Source organism: Sorex araneus, chromosome 3, assembly GCF_027595985.1.
Source record: "Sorex araneus isolate mSorAra2 chromosome 3, mSorAra2.pri, whole genome shotgun sequence".
NCBI lineage: Eukaryota > Metazoa > Chordata > Mammalia > Eulipotyphla > Soricidae > Sorex > Sorex araneus.
This window is the reverse complement of record NC_073304.1, coordinates 27,835,783-27,861,548: the sequence shown is the minus strand read 5'-3', so window position 1 is coordinate 27,861,548 and position 25,766 is coordinate 27,835,783. Positions and strand designations below refer to the sequence as shown.

Sequence of the window (25,766 nt, the reverse complement as noted above, 5' to 3'; positions counted from 1 at the left end):
GATGTCATAATACAGTGGAGAGGGCATTTGCCTTGCATGCCACAGACCCAGGTTCAAGATCTGGCATCCCATATGATCCCCTGAGCATTGCCAGGAGTAATTACTGAATGCAGAGCCAGTTGTGACCCAAAAAGAAAACTTACTTGCTTATCAGTGGGTTTTTTTTTTTTTTTTTTTGCTTGCCTATTTACACTTTGGAGAAACCTGTGTGCCTGTGTTCTCTGTCTGTCTCTGTCTGTTTCTCTCTCTGGTTCCCTCTGTCTCTTGATATTGGTATATTTGGATAAATTACGTATGAGAAGATTCTATAAAGCAGCATTTTTTATATAATGGACCTTTCAAGTTTCTAAGTTTCTTTAATCATATGATATGAAAATAAATCTGTTTGCATGTATATCGATAAATTTTATTAATAGAGGGATTGACACAGGTTTTTATAAAGAATGACAAAAAGATGGTGCTTGGATTAAGATGCTTGCCTTCATTCCTGGCTTGGTATGGTCCTCTGAACATAAGTCAGGTGTGGTTAATAAACAAATGCCCAGAATATAAAAGATGACAAAAAGTAAATTCATCTCATCATGTATTGTCATGTTTTCCATGTCTTTCTTTCTTTCTTTCTTTCTTTCTTTCTTTCTTTCTTTCTTTCTTTCTTTCTTTCTTTCTTTCTTTCTTTCTTTCTTTCTTTCTTTCTTTCTTTCTTTCTTTCTTTCTTTCTTCCTTTCTTCCTTCCTTCCTTCTTTCCTTCCTCTCTTTCTTTCTTTCTTTCTTTCTTTCTTTCTTTCTTTCTTTCTTTCTTTCTTTCTTTCTTTCTTTCTTTCTCTCTCTCTCTCTCTCTCTCTTTCTTTCTTTCTTTCTTTCTTTCTTTCTTTCTTTCTTTCTTTCTTTCTTTCTTTCTTTCTTTCTTTCTTTCTCTCTTTCTCTCTTTCTCTCTTTCTTTTTTTTTTTTTGGGGGGGGGGTGTTACACCTCGCTCTGCCCGCACTCAGGAATTTCCCTTGGTGGTGCTCAGGGAACCATATGGTATGCTTTTTTATCTTTTTATATATACCTGGGCAGACAGAGAACATAGGCACACAGGTTTTTCCAGAGTGCAAATAGGCAAGCAAAAAAAAAAAAAGTGAAGTAAGCTTTCTTTTCTTTTTTCCTTGTAAGCACTGTGGTTTACACTATTGTTGCTTATGGGGAATCATGTTCAATACTTTACCTCCTTTCAGTCCCTGTCCTTCCAGGTGACCCTTGCCCTGTACCGACATAGTGTTCACTTCCCTGTCCTTGGGCAGAGGGCTTCTGGCAAGCTTCTCACCGCTCACCGAAGACCATTTCTTACTTTCCATTACTATTGCCATTGGACACTTGTTATTTTTCAGATATATTGCTTTATACCCCATGTATAGCATAAGGGACGTTATTGTGTCTTTCTCTTTGTGACTAAACTCACTCAGCATGATATTCACCAGATCCATCCATATAGCAGCAAGTCAAATGACTCAAAGGGTTTTAATCCCCAGTCACCTGTCTTTTGTTACTTAGGTTGTTTTCAACTTCTTGCTATTGTGAACAGTGTTGCAATGATTATAGGAGGATAGACATCTTTTTTTTTTTATTGTGTTTTTGAGGCATTGGGATTTATTCCAAGAAGTGAGAATTGTTGGGTTATGTGGAAGCTCAGTTATTTTGAGGATGGTCAAACTTTTCCAGAAAGGCTGGACCAGTCTATTTTTCTACCAGCAGTGACTTAGGGTCATCTTCTCTTACATCCTTGCCAATACTGGTTGTTTTTTTTTTTTTTTTTTTTTTTTGATGTGTGCCACTCTCACTGGTGTGAGGTTATATCTCCGGGTTTGTTCTTTTGGTTTGCATATCCATGTTGATAAGTGATACAGAGCACTTGTCATTTGGCCATTTATATTTCCTTTCTGAGGAAGTTTCTGTTCTTTTTTTTTTCTTTTTTTTTCTTGTAACGTTCTACCAGTGCTTTATGTATCTTGGGTTATTAACCCTTTACTCGATGAGTTGTGTGCAAATAGTTTCTTCCAGTTTGTGGTGGGTAATCTGGTTCTCATTTCCTTTGAATTGTAGAAGCATCTTAATTTACTATAGTCCCATTTATTTATCTTTGCTTGCATTCGCTTGGCAATTGGTCATTTAGAAGCTCTAAATAAAATTTGTTTTGTACCCAAAAGATATAAAAGTATCAGATGTTGCATATGAAAATTAAAAGTTTAGGTTGTTGAATAAGGAAAACTAGCTTCATAGTAAAGGGGAGGGGATGATTGAAGTCACTTTTATGTTAATTTTGCACCCTTTGTTTTTCATTTCATCAAAGGCAAAAGAAGCTAAACGACTCAAAGAATTCTTAGAAGATTATGATGATGATAGAGACGATCCCAAGTATTACAGGTAAAGAAGCCTTGCTCATACTTTGCAGCTTTTTATTAACTTTTTATTTTTTTCTGCATTTTGGGTCACACCTGGCAATGCACAGGGGTTACTCCTGGCTCTGCACTCAGGAATCTCTCCTGGTGGTGCTCAGGGGACCATATAGGATGCTGGGAATCGAACCTGGGTTGGCTGAGTGCAAGGCAAACGCCCTACCCACTGTGCTATTGCTCCAGCCCCCTTTTTATTAACTTTTATTTTAGCAGATAACGTAAGTTCACTTAGTGGAATAAGTAAAAAATGGGCTGGAGTGGTAGTACAGTGGATAAGGTGTTTGCCTTCTCTTGGCCTACCTTAGTTCATTCCCCAGCTTTCAAATTCCATTCTAACGTTCATGGTAGTCACTGTCACTGTCACTGTCATCCCATTGATCAGTGATTTGCTCATGCTGGCCCAGAAACATCTCCATTCATCCTAGCCCTGAGATTTTAGCAGCCTGTTTTTATTCGTCCTTCCCAATGGTGCTGCATTAGAGTCTCTTCAGGGTTAGGGGAATGACACCCATCATTGTTACTGTATTTGGCATATGAATATACCACGTGGAGCTTGCCAGGCTCTCCCATGCAGGCAGTAAACTCATGATAGTTTGCCAGGTTCTCTTAAGAGGGAGAACTAGGCTATCAGAGCTTTGTTTTATAGTCTCTGCATGTTGGCCATTGATAGCATTACGTTCATGGTAGTATGCTGTAGTTTTGTAAATTTGGCTTTGTTTCTGTTGATTGTTTGGTTTTGGGTTGTGGGGGACATACTCAGATGCTCAGGCATTACTCTTGACTCTGCACTAAGGAATTATTCCTGGAGCTACTTGGAACCATATGGGATGCCAGGGATCGAACCCGGCTTGGCCATGTGCAAAGCAAATGCCCTACCTGGTGTATTATTTCTCTGGTCCAATTTTGCTTTGTTCTCCTCCATCTCCATCTGACTTTAGTTGAAGGATTTGAAAACTAATCTTAATTTAAAAAAAAAACAAAAAAACTTGGGCACTGTGGTCAGGAAGATAGCTCAATGGAGTTGAGCACACACATTGCATGTAGGAGACCCAGGTTCCATCTCTGGTACTTCATTGCCCCGCCAACCACAGAACCGGGAGACCTCCAGACATGGTGGGCCCATCATACATATCCGTGGCCCAGGATAGATGTATAGCTTAGTGGTGGAGTAATTGTTTTGTATGTGCCTTGTATGAAGCCCTTGGTTATCTCTCAGCATTGCCAAAAGAAAAAGTTACCTGTCCAGGGGCTGGAGAGATAGCACAGCAGGTAGGGCGTTTGCCTTGCACGCGGCCGACCCGGGTTCAAATCCCAGCATCCCATATGGTCCCCTGAGCACGGCCAGGGGTAATTCCTGAGTGCAGAGCCAGGAGTAATCCCTGTGTATCGCCAGGTGTGACCCAAAAAAGCCCAAATAAATAAATAAATAAATAAAAAGTTACCTGTCCAGTGTGATCCAAAAATGTAGCTAAAGGTATCGAATGTATAATTTAATGCATTGTAGTGAAATAATTAAAATGCTGAAATAAGCAACTTTAATTGAAAGAGTGCTAGAGATTTAGCCCTTTATTTTTTAAAAAATTTTTAATAATTTATTTATTTTTTAATTAGTGAATCACCGTGAGGGTACAGTTACAGATTTATGCATTTTTGTGCTCATGTTTCCCTCATGAGATTTAGTCCTTTAAGTACAAAAAAGAAAAAAGAAAAATGAGTGAAATGAAATACCTTTTTTTTTTTTTCTGTTTTGGGTCACACCCAGCGATGCTCAGGGGTTACTCAACTATTGCTCCATCCCCAATTTTTTATACTTCTTAATTGAGATATTTTACATTATATATACTGCTATTTTTTGTAGATGAAATATAGCAGTAAAGGAATTGTAGCAGTAAGAGGCTTTGGGAGGTGGTACATAGGACTCGCACGTGTTTTGTTGAAGGGGCCCTGGGACTGATCCCTGATGCTTCATGGTCCCCTGAGCACCACCAGCTACAACCACAAGCATAACCTTAGTGGCTCCAAAACAAGACTAATTAAAATAGCAGGGCGTACATAATAGCAGTGTTTAAGATAAACTAATAGAACCTCTGTTACTGTTGATTGTACAGTATATAACATTCTTAGATTTTTTTTTCCACCTGAAAAGATTAATACAAGGATACAGAATTGAGCGGTACTGATACTCCCTTTTTGTGCTTTGTTTTGGGGAAACACTGCCATGTTCAGTCTTACACCAGGTTTGGTGCTCAGGAGAAACTCCTGGCTGCCCACAGGAAGCCTTGTGTAGTGCTGGATTCTAATGTGGATTGGCAGTATGTAAGGCAAGCACCTTAATCACTGTACAATCTCCCCAAACCCTGATACTACTTGTATTAATGTTTCATGATTTGGTTTCTAAGAAACACAAAATATGTGTTGGCTTTCTATGTGCTGTAGGATAAGAGAATTTTCTTGTCGCTGAGAGCTATTTTTCTAACTTGATTTATATTTGGAATGACTTAAACAAGAGACTTCTGGTAAATTGTCAAGGCATTATTTATTTACCAAGTATTAACATTAAACAGCCAAGAAATAGTACAGATGGTAGAGTGCTTGCCTTGCACACAGCCAATCTAATTTCTATCCCCGATAACACATACAGTCCCTCAGCCCTTTAGGTGTGATTACGTTTTTAATTTGGTTTGTATTTTGGGCCACACCCAGTGGTTCTTAGGATTTACTCTTGGCTCTACACTCAGGGATCACTCAATCCTGGTGGGCACTATACTGGGTGCCAGGTATCAGGAACTTGTGTTGGTTGTATGCAAGGCAAATACGTATCTGCTATGCTAATAGCTCTAACCTCAAGGAGTGATTTCTCAGCTCAAGAGTAAGGAGTAAGGTTTCAGCAACTCCAGGTGTGTGCCATAAACAAAACATTAGAAAGCATCCTGCAGATACAGGACATTAACAGACAATCTTTTAGGGCCAAAAAGATAATACAGTAGCCAAGGTGCTTGCCTTGCATAAAGCCAACACAGGCTCAGTCCCTGGTATCCCATATATTCCCCTGGATACTACAAGAAGTGATCCCTTAGTAAGCCTTGAGCATAGCTGGGTGTGGCATAAAATACAAAAGATAATCTCTTAATCTCAACTATTAGTATCGTTCTGGTGCTTTTGTATATATGTTTAATAGTTGACAGCATTCTTAAATAATGCCTGTTATTTAATTTTGCAGAGGCAGTGCTCTTCAGAAAAGGTTGCGTGATAGGGAAAAGGAAATGGAAGCAGATGAACGGGATAGAAAAAGAGAAAAGGAAGAACTAGAAGAAATTAGACAGCGCCTTCTGGCAGAAGGACATCCAGATCCAGATGCAGAGCTCCAAAGGGTGAGATGATATTTATAATAGTGCTTTTAAGATTGTCTTCTGGGAGGTTTTTGGTTTTTTAATTTTTTTTTCCCAGAACTGGTTGTGCATTCTGGGTTCACTCATGGCTTGTGAGACCATTAGTTGTTCTGGGGGTAAATTCCAGGTCTGGGGCAGACAAAGCAAGCACCCTACCCACTATACTCTTATCTCTGTACTCCGCAACTGAATAATGGCATTGTGAGTTCTCACTGTCATATGAAATCTGTTTTCCTAACTTGTTTTAGAAAATTAGAATGAGTAAAATTGTCTTTTAACTTGGTACTCAACATTAGCAACAAAGGTGGCAGTTTGTTCCCAAGGGTGGGTTTTTTTTGTGTGTGTGTGTGTGTGGGCTTGAAATAATTTCTTTTGAGTTAAATCCAGCCATTCTAAGGAGCTGTTCCTTTCTCTGTGCTCAGCATTCTATTACAGTGTAAGTATAATGTTCGTATGCTCTTCTAAAATAAAACATCTTGGGTTCTGAGACATAGTAACAGCAGCAATATTACTTGCCTTGCACACCACTGACCCATGTCAGTTCCCATCACTATCCCAGACCCCACTAGGAATAGTCTCACAGCTAGGAATAGACCCTCAGAAGTACTGACTCTGGTCCAACCTAAACTAATAATCTAAACAAATCTTGATTTTGTTTGTTTCGGGTTTTGTTTATTTATTTTTTTGATGGGCTGCCATACTCGGGGGTACTCAATGGTTACTTCTGGTTCTGTCCTTAGGAATCACTCCTGGTGGTGCTCCAGGACCATATGGGTGCTGGGTATCGAGCTGGGTTAGTCACATACATTCCTGTACTTTGACTTTGACCCCTGTTTTTTTAACAAAGATATAAAAACATACTTTTTCATTTTGAACTTAGCCGTTCTGCTTACCTTTAGTTTCAAGCGTGTATAAGGCATTAGTGAATTAATGTAAAATTTGTACTATACTGATTTATAGTGATGTGAATAGTTCTTTATTCCTAATATAAAGGAAAAATGGAGATTTCATGAACAGTGATAATAAAAAGCTGGTAGTCTTGTTGTGTCCTGCTTATACTTATAGGATTAATTTTTGGTTTTAGATGGAACAAGAGGCTGAAAGGCGTAGACAACCACAAATAAAGCAAGAACCAGAATCAGAGGAAGAAGAAGAGGAAAAGCAAGAAAAGGAAGAAAAACGAGAGGAACCTGTAGAAGAGGAAGAAGAGCCTGAGCAAAAGCCCTGCCTGAAACCAACTCTGAGACCTATCAGTTCTGCCCCATCTGTTTCCTCTGCCAGTGGCAATGCAACCCCAAATACTCCTGGGGATGAGTCTCCCTGTGGTATTATTATTCCTCATGAAAATTCACCAGATCAGCAACAACCTGAGGAGCATAGGCCAAAAATAGGACTGAGTCTTAAACTAGGTATTTCCTTCATTGTTTATTTATTTAACATTGATTTCCTTCATTGTTTATTCTTTATCCTCTGAAAAGTCCTAAATTTTTGCCTTAAAGGAGAAGGTTAATATTCTGCTAGGTAGGTAGTTAGATAAATATTTTTTAAATGCCTGTCTAGCTCACGATTGTTTTCATAGTTCTAGTAGTGCTCCTATATCTGCAGCTGCTTCGACTTCTGAGAAGAAGTGAAAAGTTAAATTTTCTAGCACTTGTGAGTAGTGAGTTATTTTTTTTACAGTTGGGATCTTCCTCTGAGATATATGGAAGTATACTTTGTCTTTTTTTGAGGGAAGGTGGGTTTATAAAATGTAATATTTCAAAATTAAGTCGTCATATTAACACATTGGTTTTAATATAGGTGCTTCCAATAGTCCTGGTCAACCTAATTCTGTGAAGAGAAAGAAACTCCCTGTAGATAGCGTCTTTAATAAATTTGAGGATGAAGACAGTGATGATGTACCCCGAAAAAGGAAACTGGTTCCATTGGATTATGGTGAAGATGATAAAAATGCTGCCAAAGGCACTGTAAATACTGAAGAAAAACGAAAACACATTAAAAGTCTCATTGAGAAAATTCCTACAGCCAAACCTGAGCTCTTTGCGTATCCTCTGGATTGGTCTATTGTGGATTCTGTGAGTAGCACATTATTTTGTTACTGAGAATGATTTTGAATGAGCACGTAAACTTGATTTTATAAATGACAGGGATAATAATGTGTCTGTATTACTGCCACTGTCATCCTGTTTCTCATCAGTTTGCTCAAGTGGGCACCAGTAACGTCTCCTTTGTGAGACGACGTGTTACTGTTTTTGGCATATCGAACACACCACGGGTAGCTTGTCAGGCTCTGCTGTGCGGGCAGGATACTCTAGGTAGCTTGGCGGGCTCTCTGAGAGGGACGGAACAATTGAACTGGGGTCATTTGCTTGCAAGGCAAACGCCTTATCCACTGTGCTGTTGCTCCAGTCGAATAACGTGTCTAGATTCTTTTTTTTCTTTTTGGGTCACACCTGGCAATGCACAGGGGTTTCTCATGGCTCTGACTCAAGAATTATTCCTGGTGGTGCGCAGGGGACCATGTGGGATGCTGGGAATCGAGCTGGGGTTGCCTGCATGCAAGGCAAACTCCCTCCCCGCTATGTTATCGCACCAGCCACTCTATCTGAATTCTTGACCTTGAGTGATTGCCATGGTTAAGAAATTTGATAGATCTCTCACCCCAACCAAGAAGAGGCTCTCTGTGTAGTGTTTTGGAAGCTAGGTGGCCTCTACCTGTAGTATTTCTCTTTTGGCAATGAGAGCCTAATAGTTGAATCCTGAGGCCTAGCATGTGGTTGTTGGGCCACCAGAGCTACACCTAGTGGTGCTTAGAGAAAAGGGGTGGCATGTGATGTGGTGCTGGAAATTGGACTTGGGACCTAGAGCATGCAGAGCAAGCATTTCTGGTTTTTTCTAGCTGTTTCACCTTTTCCCCATATAATTCAGATTACTGGAAAGAAAATTTTTTTTTTTTTTTGGAAAAATTCTTGGTGGAGCTTTAACTTTAATCTGTAGCACTGTTGTCCCATTGTTCATCAATTTGCTCGAGCAGGCACCAGTAACATCTGCATTGTGAGACTTGTTACTGTTTTTGGCATATCAAATACGCCACAGATAGCTTGCCAGGGTCTGTAATGTGGGTGGGATACTCTTGGTAGCTTGCCAGGCTCTCTGAGAGGGACGGAAAAATCGAACCTGGGTCGGCCGCAGGCAAGGCAAATGCCCTACCCATTGTGCTTTCACTCCAGTCCAACTTTATAATCTAGAAACAAATAATTTTTTCTTGATATATACCTTAGTGTAACTTTTTACTTGTTTTAGTCTTAAGGAAAATGCATCAAAGGGTTAACTGGTTTTGTAATAAATAAAATAATGTTGTCTTTAATTAATAACTATGCAAAATTTTGCAGATACTGATGGAACGACGGATTAGACCGTGGATTAATAAGAAAATCATAGAGTACATAGGTGAAGAAGAAGCTACATTAGTTGATTTTGTGTGTTCTAAGGTTAGTATTTTACTCCCCACTACCCCAAAATTTGTTTGAATTAGGGGGAGTAGGATGTTGGGGGTATGATTTTTGAGCCTAAATTGGCTATACTGCGAGTTGTTCTTAGTGGGATTCAGGTAATTGCAGGGCAGGAGGCTCAAACCTTGGCACTGTCTCCTGCGCCTCCTTAACATTGTTTCTCTGTTAAAATATTAATTTGTACAACAAAAGTTCTTGACGAATTTGTGATAATTTAGTTTCAGCTAAAAGATTATGTTAAGCACACTTATTGAAACCTACAACAACCTTAAGATGTGTAATATTAGTATTTCTTTCTTGTATTTTAAATTTTTTAAATTTTTAATTTTCTTAATTTTTTTAATTGAATATCTTTGAGATAGACCATTACAAAGCTGTTCATGATTGGGTTTCAGTCATACAATGATCCAACACCCATCCCTTCTCCGGTGTACATTTCCTACTACCAATGATCTTTGATTCCTTTCTACCATCCCCCAATACCCCTACCTCCCTCCTTTTGTGCATTATGATTTGCAATACAGGTACTAAGAGGTCATTGTGTTTATTCAGGGTGTTCAGTGATTTTTCTCGGGAACTTAAAGCTGGAATTGCTTTAACTGGGTGGCAGCTTTGGAATATGGACATGACTGCAGAGGTTTCTGGAAGTACAGGGAGGTGGGGGGAGGTAGCCCATCCCAATCTCGAGAAAGCCTGGAGATTTCAATCATAAAACCTTCATACCCAAATTTTAAGCAGATTATTTCGGTGAGGTCCTTCCAGAGAAATAAGCAGCTGTCAGGGGCTCTCTTTGGCAGGTACCAGGCTGAACTCCCCCCCTTCAATTTACCCTCCTGTTTAGCCTTTCGAGGCTCTGAGATTAAGTGTGACTTTAGATTTCTTTCTTTCTTTCTTTTTTTTTTTCTTTTTGGGGTCACACCTGGCGATGCACAGGTGTTACTCTTGGCTCTTTATTCAGGAATTACCCCCTGGCGGTGCTCAGGGGACCGTATGGGATGCTGGGATTCGAACCCGGGTCGGCCGCGTGCAAGGCAAACGCCCTACCTGCTGTGCTATCGCTCCAGCCCCAACTTTAATTTCTTTTGAGATTTATTTATGGGTCTCTGAAGCAAGGTCATTAATTGAGCTTGTATAGCAGAGCAGGAGGTGGTTTGTGGGTATGGCTCCCACATTCCTAACTTTTGGCTATTTAATTTCTCTGGAAACTTTCTCCTAAGTTGGAGTCTGGCCAGAGGCACTGTGGCAATTCTGAGGTAATCAGGAAGCCTGAAGGCATTGCTGATGCACTTGCTCTGCGGGTGCAGGTTGACCTGCTGCTGGCACCTCGTCCCCCTTATTCCATTCATGTGATTTTAGGAGAAATGTCGTTTTTGCTCTCTGTTGATGTTTTGGGGGGCCATCCCCAGCGTGCTGTGAAGGAGTCTTTGTGGTCATTGGTCCTTGTGGTGCTGGATTGAACCCAGATCACCTGTATCCTAAGCCTGTGCCCACCCTATTGAATTTTCTCAACAGCCCCTAGAGTGTCTGACCATGATTATAAGTAACATGGCTATTTCTGTAAACTTGAGCTCAACCACCTAGGTTTACCTATCCTTCCATTATTTTTAATGGCAAGGACTTTTTTTTTTCCTTCTGTATTTTTGCTTTGCTTTGTTTTCAGCCACACTGAATAGTGCTGAAGGGTGACTTCTGGTTCTGTGCTCAGTGATCATTTTTGGCTCTCTGCTCAGGCATCATTTCTGGCAGAGGTTGGGCGACCCTATGTGGTACCAGGGATTGAACTTGTGTTTGCCATGTACAACGCAAGCTCCCTGCCTGAATTTCTCTTTGGCCCTGCAAATTTATGTTTTTAATAAACCCCTGTCGAGGAAAACCAGTTGTATTTTATTGAGAACACTGGGATTTGGTAAGCGCTGCTCTTTTAACATTAAAGATAGCCTGTTTTTAGGTCTCAGTTTGGTTTGGAAGATAGTAGTGATTAAGGTTTGAAACTTCGGTGTGATGGAAGACACTGGAATTTTTGGATTTAAGAAATGTATTAACAGATTATTCAGCCCCCCCAAAAAAGAAAATTACATACTCGTATGTTTGTATCTAATGTTCCCTGAGTGTATTCCTAACTTTTAATTTTGAAATTGGCATTCTTTTATTTCTTTTTTTTAGGTTATGGCTCATAGTTCACCTCAGAGCATTTTAGATGATGTTGCTATGGTAAGTTCAAATTCAGTTATTAATATTTAAATAATGAACATAGAACTTGATTTTTTTGGAGGGAGGGGATGGTAGGGTGAGGTGGCACACCTGGGGATGCTCAGGGTACCATATGGGATACTGGGAACCAATCCCAAGTTGGCCGCGTGCAAGGCAAACTCCTTACTCACTTTACTATTGCTCTGGCCTCAATAACTTGATTTTTTTTTAACCAGTTTTGGTTCCAGATATTTTTATAGCTATCCGCTAAAATTTTCTAGGTTTAAAGTATTAAAACAGAATAAAGGGATTCAACAAGTTATCATTTGATAAAACTAAACTTAGTTTTCTTTTTACCCAATTCTACCCTCATCTACCTTCAGTGTTTGCATAAATGCAAATTCTGGACTTTGTCATTACATTTAGACAGTGCTCACTGTGAAGAGAAATTTGGTTAAAAGACTTAAAGTGGAATATCTCATCATTTTTTTGCTATATACTTTTTTAACTGAATCACAGTATAATATACAAGGCGGCTCATGATTGGATATCAGTCATATAATGCTCCAATCCCCATCCCTTCGGCGGTATAATTTTCCCACCACCAAAATGGTTCCAGTTTCCCTCCTCCAGTTTCCCTCCTGCTGTTGCACTGCCTGCCACTATGGCAAGCACCTTTCTCTCTCCCTCCCTCCTTCCATCCATCCCCCCCTCCTCCTCCCTCTCCCTATCATCTCTCCCTCTCCCTCCCCCTCCCCCTCTTTAGGGGCAGCCTTATGGTTTGTAATGAAAGATTATCAGGTACATCCCTTTACTGTGTCCTTCACCCCACAAACACTCTTGTGGCAAACTTCCAACCTTTGACCTGTCCTCCTAGCCCCTATTTGACCTTGGATGTAAGTTCCATACTGTATATATTATATCCCACAAACAAAAATAATCACATATATTAAATCCCATAAAATGAACGCAATCATTCTATACCTGTTATTCTGCTTCTGATTCATTTCATTCACCATGATACTCTTCATGTTAATCCATTTATAAGCAAGTTTCATTACTTTCTTCCCTAACAGCTGTATAGTATTCCATTGTGTAAGTGTATCGTATTTTCTTTATCCAGTCTTTTGTTCTTGGGCACTTGGGTTGTTTGTGAATTTTGGCTATTGTGCAGATGACATTTCTGCTCTGTGTTTTGGGCCCCTATGGTTTAATTCCCAGAAGTGGTATTGCTGGGTTAAATGGGAGCTCAATTTCTAGTTTTTTTGAGAAATGTCCATATTGTTTTCAAAAAAGACTGGACTAGTCGGCATTTCCACCAACGGTGAAGAAGAATCCCTTTTTTCCCACATTTAGGGCAGGATTGATTTCTCTTTTTCTGTTGGATGTATGGCAGTCTCTGTAGTCTAGGATGAAGAATATATCATCTTAAACTATGCAATAAATGTGCTAATAGAGTGGAAGCAGAGGAGACAGTATTTCTGATGTGTTCAGTTAGGAGTATGTGAAAGCATCCCAGGTAAAACAGGTTAAGCAGACATGAAGAATTTTTTTTTTTAAATCTGTTTTATTACTTGTGCACGCATTCTGGGCTTGCAGTTAAACATCAGATCCTCCGTTCCATTTACTTTTGGTGTTAGAATCGATTCAGTGATTGCTCTTTTTGGTTGGTTATTTAGTTTTGGGCCATACAGGCCAGTACTCTGCTTATTTATGGCTTTTGTGCTCAGGGTTCACCCCTTGATGGAGCTCACTAGATCATATGGAATTCCAGTAATTAAACCCAGGGCAGCCACCTGCATGTCAAGCACCCTACTCTCTGTACTATTGCTCCAGCTCTGCCCCCAACTCCTGAAATAGTATGATTTTTGTGTAAAAGGGGCAAATAATAATGAGTGTATGATGATTATTTGGACTGTAAACTTGAAAGAGTAAAAAGTAGTATCAGAACAGTATTGTTTTATATAAGTCAAGGAAATTGTGGGAGATATGTTTGAATATTCTTGAAATTAGATTATAGTAGTGAATAGACTTTTATTTAATAAATTAATTTTTTGGTTTTGGCCTGTACTCTTAATTTTTGGCTCTGAACTCAGGAGTTTCTTCTGATGGGCTCAGGGGAACATATAAGTTGCAGGCATTTCTGGGTTGGCTGGGTGAAAGGCAAATGCCTTACCTACTGTACTATTTGTTCTGACTCCTGAGTGAGTAGATTTTTAAAGAATGAACGTTTGGATTACTTCAAATAATGGCAGAGTACAAGATACTAATTTTGACCATGGAAGCATGTGTCTGGGACAGAACTAAATGTCTTTGTTTAGAGTACCATTCAGTATCAGTTGATTTTTTTTTTTTTTTTTGAAGTCTGGGTCGTACTCAGGAAATTTTAATTTCTGGATGTTGTCACTGCAGTTGGAGAGAAATAATTGAAATCAGCTGTTAGAGTGCTCATTTAATATGGGTGAAAACTAAACATTTGCTAGATGGGTATTATTGGAGTAAAAGGATGATATAATTCAATCTTACAAACTTAAATGGAGATTTTATATATATAAAGATAGAAATACTGAATATCCTACTTTTTCCCTTCTGTTGAGGAAATTCCGATACTGAACTGCCCGGAGTTTCATGATCTATAGGAGGTCCAGTATTTTTTGTGTGGGTTGGGGAAGGGGTGAGTACTGAGGATCAAGTTCAGGGCTTCATACCATGCAAGGCAAGTGCGTTATTACTCTACAACTACATCCTCTGCCCCTGAAATACTATAATCGGCTGTGCTAGAGAGTGGTCTCATTGGTGCTTGGAGAAGACTGTGTGGTACTAGTAATAGTATCTGCATTACCACACACAACTGACTGACCGTCAGAAAATTTCTTTAGTAAAATATGGTAAAAAGATGTAAAGACTAAAGAATGGTTAGTGTAAAGAGCAATAGTGTTCCAAAGGACAGTGCTAAGATGGGTCAGGGAGGGGGCTGGAGAGAGTATAGCAGGCTTAGCTTGCATGCTACTGACTCAGAATCCATGCCCAGCACCACATACAGGTTCTCAGAAGAGAATCTTGAGCACAGAGTCAGGAGAAATAGAGGAATCTATCAAAGAAATTAAAATTTCTGGGGCTGGAGCAATAGCACAGCGGGTAGGGCATTTGCCTTGCATGTGGCCGACCCGGGTTCGATTCCCAGCATCCCATATGGTCCCCTGAGCACTGCCAGGGGTGATTCCTGAGTGCAGAGCCAGGAGTAACCCCTGTGCACCACCAGGTGTGACCCAAAAAAAAAAAAAAGAAAAGAAAAGAAATTAAAATTTCTGACTCTTTGTAGTCTTAGAATCACTTATGAACTAGGCACTTTTCAAACCTTTGTCATACATTGACTCCACACAGTGGGATTCGCTAGTATGATATATCTACTTATTTCTCCATTTTACAGGTGTCATTAAGAAACCCAACCAAGGACATGCAAATAATTGAAAGTAGGAGTGGGATTTGAACCCATATAGTCTGACAATAGATACGTTTCTTGTACCCAGCCTGAGTGTCTCTTCAGAAGTCAGGAACTCTAGGCCATCTATATTGTCATTTAACAATGATAAACTGGATCTTAAGTATGTGTGGGATGATTGCAGTAGATGAGGTGGCACATGTTCCATCTAACTTTAAAGTAAAGAGATGATTTGGTCTTAATTTGCCAAGATTTAAAGGAGGGGGAGAAAGAAAGCTCTTTGTCAGAACATGAATTACTGTTTGCTTATTTCGTGTACTGTGTCCCAGATACAAATGTAAATGCTTTATAAATGTTCTCATTTAATCTTTGTGTGTCACTTAGTAAGTCATGAAGATTGTAAGATTCTTTTAGAGAGTAAAAATGAGATAATGTTATTGTTAATGCAGTTATTCTTTGTTTTTTTTTTTTTTTCCCTTTTTGGGTCACACCCAGCGATGCACAGGGGTTACTCCTGGCTCTGCAATCAGGAATTACCCCTGGTAGTAGTTATTCTTTGGGCCTGCCTAAAGAAACTTGTTCTATATAACAGTCATTGCCTTTCTCTAGGAAATTTTTTTTTCCAGGCGTATTTAAATACTGTATTATCACTTTTATAAGCTACTGTTTAATTTTCACAGAAGACATGTTCTTTATTAATAGTTATATCAGTGACTGTTGTTGGAAAGTACTTGTTTTTAACTTGTTTCTTAGATCTCTTACACTGTTTTATGTTTTTCTCCCTAGGTACTTGATGAAGAAGCAGAAGTTTTTATAGTCAAAATGTGGAGATTATTGATATATGAAACAGAAGCCAAGAAAATTGGTCTTGTGAAGTAAAACTTTTTACATTTAGTGTGTTCCATTTCAGATTTCTTCTTTTCCATTCTTCAATGGACTTTGAATTTTCTTTGTCTTCAAAGACAGTTGTGACATCTGTAATTTTTTTTAATGTAGAAATGTGAATTTTTTTGTCCTCTAATTTGTTGATGCCCTGTGTATGCCTTTGGTTGTAAAGTCATCCGATCCTACGTTGGTTCTCTTTATACTCACCAGGTACAAATTACTGGTAATGTTTTATAAGCCACAGCTACTGTATACAGCTTATCTGATATAATCTTGTTCTGCTGATTTGTTCCTTGTAAATATTAAAATGACTCCCCAATTATTTTGCAGAATTGCACTTAATATTGAACTGTACTGTATAAGAACCAATCTGAATGATCTTAATTCAAATAATACCAGTCACATCTTGACCCACTTCCCCTTGATCAGAAATGGTAAACCCTATTGAAGGCTAGGAATTTTAAAGGGGTGTGTGCAAGTTAGCAGACAATCTGTCCCTACTGTATCTCTGTACGAGTGTGTTTGTGTGGATGTATGTATAAAAGTCTTACTTTTCCTAATTTGATTTGTAGGGCTCCCTTTTATGTTTTTTAATTGAAAAATAGGATCATAAAGAAATCAAGGTATTTTGCCAACTCAAATGTCTGAGATAATTAGGTCATTAGTTTCCCAGAGTATGATGCACTCTATTGGCAAGCAACAGTCTGCTAAATGTGATGGGGTTTTCCTATAGCCTGTTATTTCTTTTGAAGAGGATATGAATCATGGTGGTTTGCCTCCTTCCTTATTCCCAAACTCCATCCACCTTTCATTGTTTAGAAATGAGACAGACCCGTAAATTCTGGATAGTTTTATTTAATGCATTTTTGCACTAATTGATCCTTAGTTTTATTTTGGTGTACCTTTTTGTTTTAAAAAAAAAAGTCTTAATTCACAGAACAGAGTGATGGGAAAAATTTGATTTAAAAGTTGATTTAAAAACAGCAAAGTTTAACAAAATTCAGGAGGCCGTTGACAGAGGAATTGCGGAATCCAGCATGGCCAGTTGCCTTTTATTTCTAAGGATAAAGTAAACTGTTCAGGCAGGTATCACTAATTTTTTGTTTCAATTTTTGCTTTGTAAAGCATACCTTGTGTGAGTATACGTACAGACATTTTGTTTACCTCTCATCAAGGCTTAGAAATATACTGACAGTATACTTAAGAAAGACATACTGGGTCTTTCTTTATTGCAGATCAGAACTTCTCCAAGGACTGAGGTTTCCTGAAAAATGTAAAAAGTTTTTAACAATTCTTAACATAAATTAGGTGCAGCTATTCCCATGTCTTAATATTTATTTCAATGAAAGAAAGTGTGAAGGGGTTTTACAAAAGCATAACAAAGCTTGAGTTACTAGATTTTTTTTTTTTAACATCTTAAGAGGACATTTGAAGACACTGTTCTTAATACTGGACCATGACATGGTTCCATTATGTAAATATTTCAAATATTAAAAAATGTATATATTTGATCTTGGGGACTCATTCTTTCAGAGTCTTGTTCAATAAATGGCATCATGTTGTAATTGTGGTGCATACCATATAACATGAAATATAGGTCAGTTTTTTAATGATTTTTATGAATATTAGAAAATAAAGCTCAGATCACTTAACATTAATGTGGATAATCTATGTATCTACAGAGACACGCCTTTTTAGTGTTCTGGTTTCTTTAGGGAAAAATGTCAGTCATATGCCACTTTGCAATTAAAATTCATCCAGGGCTGTAGAGGAAGAAAAGGGTATGCGACCAGGTAACCTGGTTCTAATACCAGCACTTCTTATGATCCCCAGAACATTATGGGGATCACTGCTGAGCACCCTCAGGTATGGCCTGAAAACCCTACCTCCCATACTAGTTCTCTCTAGGTTGTTTGTAATTTACAGGTGTTAGCATGAAGTTTGTTTGAACTTTGCAGTGTTTGACCTTTTGGGCAACTTCCAGAGGTGCTCAGGGGTTCCTCAGGGGTGGCTCCTGGCAGTACAGAGGGACAGGTCCTGGGGATAGTACTTGGCCTCCTGCATGAAAAACATACGTTGGACTGTCTCTGGTTGCATTACCAGGAAGATTAATTTGGGTAGATTAAATTTTCCTTCCTTTGGTTTTTACCATGCATGTCCATGTAATGCATAATATCTCCAGTTAGATTCCAATATGCGCTAATATTTCTGTAGTAAGAGCTAGAGAGATAGTATAGGGGTTAAGGCATATTTATCTTGTATGGGACTGACCTCAGTTTAGTCTCTAGAGCACTACTGGGAGTGGCTCCCAAAGTGTGAGAAATTTAAAAAATACATATTTCTACAACCAAACAGCAATATTCTCAATGGCATAAAGAACTTCTTTAACAGTTTTGATATTAGTTCAAGTTAGATTATTCTATCGGTTCATTGAACTTGGGGAGGTTTTCCAATTTGGGGATTCACAAAGTTTTATTAAATTTTGGCCTGGAGAGACAGTACAGTGAGTAAAGCGCTTGCCTTACATTTGGCCAGCCTAGGTTCAGCCTTCTTAACCTAAATAGTCGCTTGAGACCTTCAGGAGTGAACCTTGAGAGCAAAGTCAAGAGTAAGCCCTGAGCACTGCTGGTGTGGCTCAATCTCCTCCCAACTCTCCACATGGAAAAATATTTCTTTAAATTGCTTGAGCTTTCTGGGTATCTTTACCAGTTTACTTACAGGTTAATTTCATTGGAAACTGTAGTTAATTCACACTGCTCCTTTCCATTTTTGTGAAATTATATGGAGGTTTAAAATTACTTTTGATCTGATATTTAGAAAACCGAATGGTTTCTTGAGTACTACCTGGAGTTATCCCTGAGATCTGTGCCAGGAGGAAGGCCTTAGTGTCACTGAGTGTGGGCCTCCCTCCCATCTCCCACTGCCAAAACAAAGCAAACCAACCATTCTTTCCTAATTCCTATATTAAAATAATTTAAAGCACATCTATTTATAGCAGGAAGAGTAAACTATTTGTAGTTGACCCTCAAACTTGAACATGCTGTTACCTGAAGGATCTTTTTGAGATTGCAGACTCAAGACTGAAATCAAGTTAAGGGGGGGGGACATACTTTATGATGGTAATGGTAATCTGAGCATTATACTTTCAGCGGTATTAATCAGTGCTACTATTTTATCCTAACGAACCATAAGTACAGCCTATTTGAAAGAGAATATTATGAGCATAAACTCCCCACAATGATGACCAGTGATAACTCCAATATTCTAGGTGCTCTTTCCCTTCCTCTTTTTTTTTTTTTTCTTGTTAGGTTTTATGTGCTATCAATGACAATTGGGGGAGGGTGGGGTGTGGGAGTCACACCTAGTGATCAGGATTACTCCTGACTACACGCAAGGATCACTCCTGGTAGTATTCTGGGGACCATATGAGATGCTGGGAATCAAACCGGGTTACCCATGTGCAAAGAAAGCAATCACCCTACCCACTGTACTGTCTCTTCAGCTCCAATTATTTTGAGAGTGATGTTATAGACACTAATCATGCACAAATGCCAGGTATGGTGAACAGTTTGAAAAAGGTGACAAGCTTTAGATGGAAACTGGTCTAGTTTCTTTCTCCCTTTAGTATAAAATAAAAACTTTTAATGCATTAAGCATAGTTACAGGGGCCGGAGCGATAGCACAGCGGGTAGGGCGTTTGCCTTGCACGCGGCCGACCCGGGTTCGATCCCCGGCATCCCATATGGTCCCCCAAGCACCGCCAGGAGTAGTTCCTGAGTGCAGAGCCAGGAGTAACCCCTGAGCATCGCTGGGTGTGACCCAAAAAGCAAAAAAAAAAAAAAAAAGCATAGTTACAGAATATGTATTTTGTAAAATAGCCTTATTTTGTAATTTAAAAAAAAAAAGGCTTATTTACCCAGCTTCATTACCCCTGACTTCCAACCTCAGATTTTTCTAAGAAATTCAATGAATTATTCTATTTTCACAAAAAAGCTTCAAGATTTTATGTTAAAGTGATATTTTGGGGGTTATATGTTTCTGTATTTTGTTAACAATGTGAAACTGAGGAAAGGTTCAGGAGAGATAATAAAATTAATATGTGAGTGTTACTGGGAAAAGATAAGAGGATTCTCAAATTAGTGTTTTGTTTTTTTTTTTTCCCCACCACATCCTGTTCGGATCAACCTAGATTCTTCTGCATGCATACAAAGTGCTCAGCCTGTTGAAGTAATTCTCCCATGCCACAACCTAGAAACTATTGCTACTGCATGTTATTATACAGCCCAAAGTTTCTTACAGATTTCTGAAACGTGATTGTGTTCAGTTTGAAATGTATTTGCATCTGAATGCTCATATCTTTAACATTTAATTGACATCAGTTTACTTGACTTGTGACCTCCAAATTAGGAATAACAATCTAAAAATAATCAAACAATTTCTATTAAAAAAAATGAATAAAACTTTTTTTTTCTTTTTGGGTCACACCTGGTGATGCACGGGGGTTACTCCTGGCTCGTGCACTCAGGAATTACTCCTGGCGGTGCTTGGGGTACCATATGGGATGCTGGGAATCGAACCCGGGTTGGCCACGTGTAAGGCAAACACCTGACCTACTGTGCTGTCACTCCAGCCCTGAATAAAACTCTTGAAGCCATGTTTGGATTAAAGATACTCTCAGGTCTCTCTACTCTGCCACATATGTAAGTTAGTTAACAACTTTTAGAATTTCATTTATTTATTTTTTTGGAGTGGGAAGACTGGATATTTTTCCCGGCAAGCTACCGAAAATATCCTGCCCGCACGGCAGAACCTGGCAAGCTCCCTGTGGCGTATTCAGTATGCCAAAAACAGTAACAATGATGGGTCTCATTTTCCTGACCGTGAAAGAGCCTCCAATGTGGCACCGTTGGAAAGGACGAGTAAAGAGAGGCTGCCAAAATCTCAGGACTAGGACGGATGGAGATGTTACTGGTGCCTGCTCGAGCAAATTGATGAACAACAAGATGACAGTGATACAGTGAATTTTTTATTAGTGAGTCACCGTGATGTACAGTCCAGAGTTACACACTTTCATGCTTGCGTTCCAGTCGTACAATGATCGAGTACCCATCCCTTCACCAGTGCCCATTCTCCACTACCAATGATCCCAGTATCTCTCCGACCATGATTTTTTTTTTCTTTCTTCCATTCTTAGTTCTGTGTTCAGGCATTAGTCTAGAGGACCACAGGTGGTGCAGGGACCGAACCCAAGCTGTCTACATGCAAGGCAAGCACCATCCCTACTATACTATCTCTCTGGCCTTAATTTTCATAATTTTTTTTCTTTTTTTGGTCCATGCCCAGTCCTACTCAAGGCTTACTCCTGTCTTTGCCCTCAGGGATCACTCCTGGCAGGTCTTGGAACCATATAGGGTGCCTGCATTCTAACCTGGATCTGCCACCTTCAAGGCAAGCACCCTACTGTTGTACTATCTCTTGCCAGCAACTTTTGTATCTTTTAAACATGAACTAGATCCTGAATTTTTAAAAGATGTTTTGCCCACTCCCCCCGACTTTTTTTAAATGTAGTTTACATTTAATCATAGAAGTTCATACTTCATTTTATATGCTAGGTATATTAGTAGACAAAATTATCCCTTAAGTTGTCTACAGTCTAAAGAAATAATAGAATTAACATGTTTTTAAACCCATTTCATTAACTGTATGAACAGTCAAACTTAATCAATCTTTGATGGATCAGAAAAAGGGGCGGGTGTTGTTAGAGAAGGTTAGCACTCCCCTTGACAAGGATGGAAGAGGCTTCGGCCTTGCAACACGCATACGGTTAAGGTATTGCCACCTACTTCGTGGCATCTAACCAACGTTTTTAAAACGAAAACTGTATGCACACTAACTAACGAGAGTCCCAGAAGCCATAAAGGAGAGACTTTCCTGCTGGTGGTGTCTATGGAGATGATGGAGTCACCCACCACATTAAACACGAGTCTGAGATGGGAAGTTTCAGATAACCGAATGTAAATCCTTTATCAGATTTTAACTTGTGTAGTACTTGAAGTGAAACACAATGAAAACTTTAACAGAAATTGTCTCTTAATACATTTACAGTCTTGTATTTACAAGCTAAATATATATAGGAAATCACAAATAAATCCCTTTTAAGTTTGAAAAAAAAAAAAAAGAGAAAGGGGCGGGAGGTTGGGTGCTTGCCTTGCTCCAGGTTTGATCCTCAACATACTATGTGGCTCCAGTGAGCCCTCTCAGAAATGATCCCTGAGTGAGAACCAGGAGTAAGCCTTGAACACTGCTGGATGTGTGCGATGCTCCCATCCCCCCAAAAGACAATAGGAAGATTTGCAGTAGTGGAAGTAGTCATACAGTTAATGTTGAGTAACAAAAAATTAGGATTTTTTTTTTAATTTTAATTTTTATTCTTTTTGGGTCACACCCAGCGTTGCACAGGGGTTACTCTTGACTCATGCACTCAGGAATTACTCCTGGTGGTGCTCGTGGGACCGTATGGGATGCTGGGAATTTAGCCCAGGTTGGCCACGTGCAAGGCAAATGCCCTACCCGCTGTGCTATTGCTTCAGCCCTGGGATTTTAATTTTAGTTACCCCTCACCCCTTGGGGAACCACTGCTGTTCAGTGATCAAACTGCAGTCAGCTATATGCAAGCAAGTGTGCTCTCCCTTGACCTTGAAGAATAGGTTTGACATGCTTGGGCCTACATATATGTGACCCTTTTTTTTATTCTTGGCATTAAGATGTTATTGTGGAATCATGTATGTGAAGAACTGACACAGTAAAAGGATGTTTTGTTTTAAGGGTGTAAGGCACCTCTACCCCTCAGCATTTGTTCTTGGTCTACTAGAGACCCGAGGGTACTATCCACTGCTACAGTGTTATGGCCAGATGCTTATGGGATTCAAATTCATAGTTTAAATATGCACCATTTAAAAAAAATTGTTAAAGCTCAGTTCTTCAATTACCTAAGTCATATTTCAAGTTTTCAAAGTTGAGTGACTCAAGTATCTTTTTTATTTATGTATCTTCTCCCCCTCCTGGCTCTGCTTTTTTTTTTTTTTTCCTTTGGCGTGTGTGAAGTAATAAAGTTTTTTTTTTTTTTCTTTTTGGGTCACACCCGGCGATGCACAGGCATCACTCCTGGCTCCGAACTCAGGAATTACCTCTGGCGGTGCTCAGGGGACCATATGGGATGCTGGGAATCAAACCCGGGTCGGCCGCGTGCAAGGCAAGCACACTACCCGCTGTGCTATCACTCCAGCCCCTAAAGTTTTTATTTTTAAAGACAGAACCATGAGGAGAGAGATTCATATTCAGGTGAGAACATGGCTTCAACCAAAGTGGAAAAAGCCTCAGATACCTTTTTTTTTTTCCTTCTTGCTTTTTGGGTCACACCTGGCGATGCTCAGGGGTTACTCCTGGTTCTGCACTCAGAAATTACTCTCGGTGGTTCTCAGGGGACCATATGGAATGCTTAGAATTTTCTTGCATGCGGGTCAGCCGCATGCAAGAAAAACATCCTGTCCGCTGTGCTATCGTTGCAGCCCCTCAAATACTTCTTTTCATAGCACATTCTCATTTCACACTGTAGCCAGTGTCTGCCAATAATCAATGGAAATTTTAGATTACAGAACATTATGATTGAGACTGGAGAGATATCCTGCAGGTATTTGCGTTGTGTGTGGCCATCCATGTTTGATCCCTGGCACTGTTGGTAGTGATCCCTGGATGCAGAACCAAGAATTGGCCCTAACCACCATCCAGGATAGCCCCACAAAAGAAAACAAAATTGTAATTGCAAAATTCATTAAATAGGTCTGGTTTATGTTGATAACCTAAGAGGAAAGTATTAGAATTCTTGTATGTGAAATAATTTTAGTAAATTTTTGTTGACTATTTGCTCAAATTTCAAAATAGTTCTAGAGGCTGGAGCCATTGTGCAGGGGATAGGGCACTTGCCTTTTTAGTGGCCAACCTGGGTTCTATCCCCATTATCTCATAAGGTCCCTTGAGCACTGCCAGCATTGATCCCTGAGTACAGAGTCCAGAACAACCCCTTAGCACTGCCAGTTGTTACCTTAAAAAAAAAAAAACTGAAAATAGTTCTAAATTGGGATATAACTCAGTGCTTTGCATGCACAAGGATCTGAGTTTGAGCCCCAGCTTCTCCCACCCAGGTTCTCACAGTATGGTCTTTTTGGTTCTTGTTACCTTAGGGCCCTAGCATTGAATTAACCTGAGCACTGGGAGGTGGGAGTCCCACTTCAGAATAGTTTGGTCTTAGTACAACAAAGACCCTAAGCACTGCAACGTATATTCTGTATCACTGATCACTGTCATCCCGTTGTTCGTCGATTTGCTCGAGCGGGCACCAGTAACATTTCCATTTGTCCTAGTCCTGAGATTTTAGCGGCCTCTCTTTACTTGTCCTTCCCAACGGTGCCGCATTGGAGGCTCTTTCAGGGTCAGGGGAATGAGACCCATCATTGTTACTGTTTTTGGCTATCAAATACGCCATCGGGAGCTTGCCAGGCTCTGCTGTGGGGGCAGGATATTTTCGGTAGCTTGCCGGGAAAAATATCCAGTCTTCCCATTCCAAAAAAATAAATAAATGAAATTCTAAAAGTTGTTAACCAACTTACATATGTGGCAGAGTAGGCAGACCTAATTAAAAAATACTCTCAGGTCTGCAATGTATATAAAGATAATAAACAAAAAGTAGTGAACATTTTCCTAAGTAGAATTCAGAAAATATTGAAGTATGCCATGTGCCAACCACCTCTCTCCCACCCCCACCTTCCTCACGTACACACACAATGACAATGATAGGCTGGAGAGCTAGTACAGGAGCTCTTATGTACAGAGATAGTATGGCCAACCCTGGTTCCATTTCTTACATGGCATGTGGTTCCCCAAGCATTGCCAAGGGATCACAGTTCTGAGTATGACTGGCTGTACCCCCTTCCCTTCCAAATATCGGATGTTCTCAGTAGCTTGCTGGGTTCTCAGAGAGGGAGAACTAGATAATAAAAGGTCATACAGCCACGAATGCGGCCTTCTGCTTCCGGGAGTTTTGTTTTATAGTCTCAATCTTTGCCGTTGATGGGATTACATGGTGTGGAGGGGTGGGGGGCAGTTTGTGAGTGTGACTGCCTAGCTACTAGAAAAAGGGGGATCTGGGTGGAAGAGGCCCAGTCCCCATCCGAGCACACTTGGAGATCTCAGCCCCAGGTCCTGCATACCTGGGTTCCTCTGCTGGTTTCTTCATGCGTGAGGCTCATCCGAGTGTGTAGAGAGTGGCCTTGAACATGAATGTTGCTGGGTTCTGGAGGTCTTTGGCTGCCAGGGCTCTTTTTGGGGCGGAGAGGGAAACTCAACCTGCCCCCCTCCGAGGGGCCCCAGTGAAGACAGCCAGGCGTGCGGGCAGGAGACTGCAAATTTCTCAAGTATCTGAACTTGATCTAGTTTGTACCTCAGTATTCGACTAGTGGCTGGAAGATTCTTCTAAATGCATATAGTATCTCTTAGAAGTACAGTCACTTGTTCTCTTTTGGGACATATTTGGTTCCTAGGATATATCACTGCCTTGTCTTTTTTGTTTTTTCCGCAGTTGGATTTTTTTGGCCACCTCCCTTCCATTCATCCTCATAGAGTTCATATCCCTAAGATATATATAGAGAACTGTAGAAAATAATTTGCAAATGTTACATATTTTTTGTTTTTAATTTTTGTTTGTTTTGAGTGACACCCTGCAGTGCTTCGGGATTGTTCCCAGCAGTGTTCAGGGGATCATGTGTGTTATCAAGGTGGTATCCTCAGTTCATACATGCAAAGCATATGCTCTAGCCTTTAAATTTCTCCCACCCCGTAACTCCTTTTCCAACCCCCCC

General features: G+C 39.8%; 1 protein-coding gene and 1 pseudogene across 2 annotated transcripts in view; both read left to right on the top strand.

Annotated features, from left to right (window-relative positions):
* The window catches only part of RBM25 (RNA binding motif protein 25), a 53,856-nt gene extending 36,493 nt beyond the window's left edge, over window positions 1-17,363 (top strand). For both annotated transcript variants that reach the window (XM_055131265.1, XM_004612299.2), the window contains 7 exons: window positions 2,329-2,402; window positions 5,655-5,805; window positions 6,908-7,232; window positions 7,624-7,898; window positions 9,216-9,314; window positions 11,499-11,546; window positions 15,754-17,363. In XM_055131265.1, the coding sequence (XP_054987240.1) occupies window positions 2,329-2,402; window positions 5,655-5,805; window positions 6,908-7,232; window positions 7,624-7,898; window positions 9,216-9,314; window positions 11,499-11,546; window positions 15,754-15,846 (1,065 nt within the window). In that variant the 3' untranslated portion in view covers window positions 15,847-17,363. The remainder of the gene's footprint in view (window positions 1-2,328; window positions 2,403-5,654; window positions 5,806-6,907; window positions 7,233-7,623; window positions 7,899-9,215; window positions 9,315-11,498; window positions 11,547-15,753) is intronic.
* A 4,241-nt stretch (window positions 17,364-21,604) lies between these two features.
* On the top strand, window positions 21,605-21,721 carry LOC129404080 (U6atac minor spliceosomal RNA; annotated as a pseudogene).
* Window positions 21,722-25,766: the final 4,045 nt, after the last annotated feature.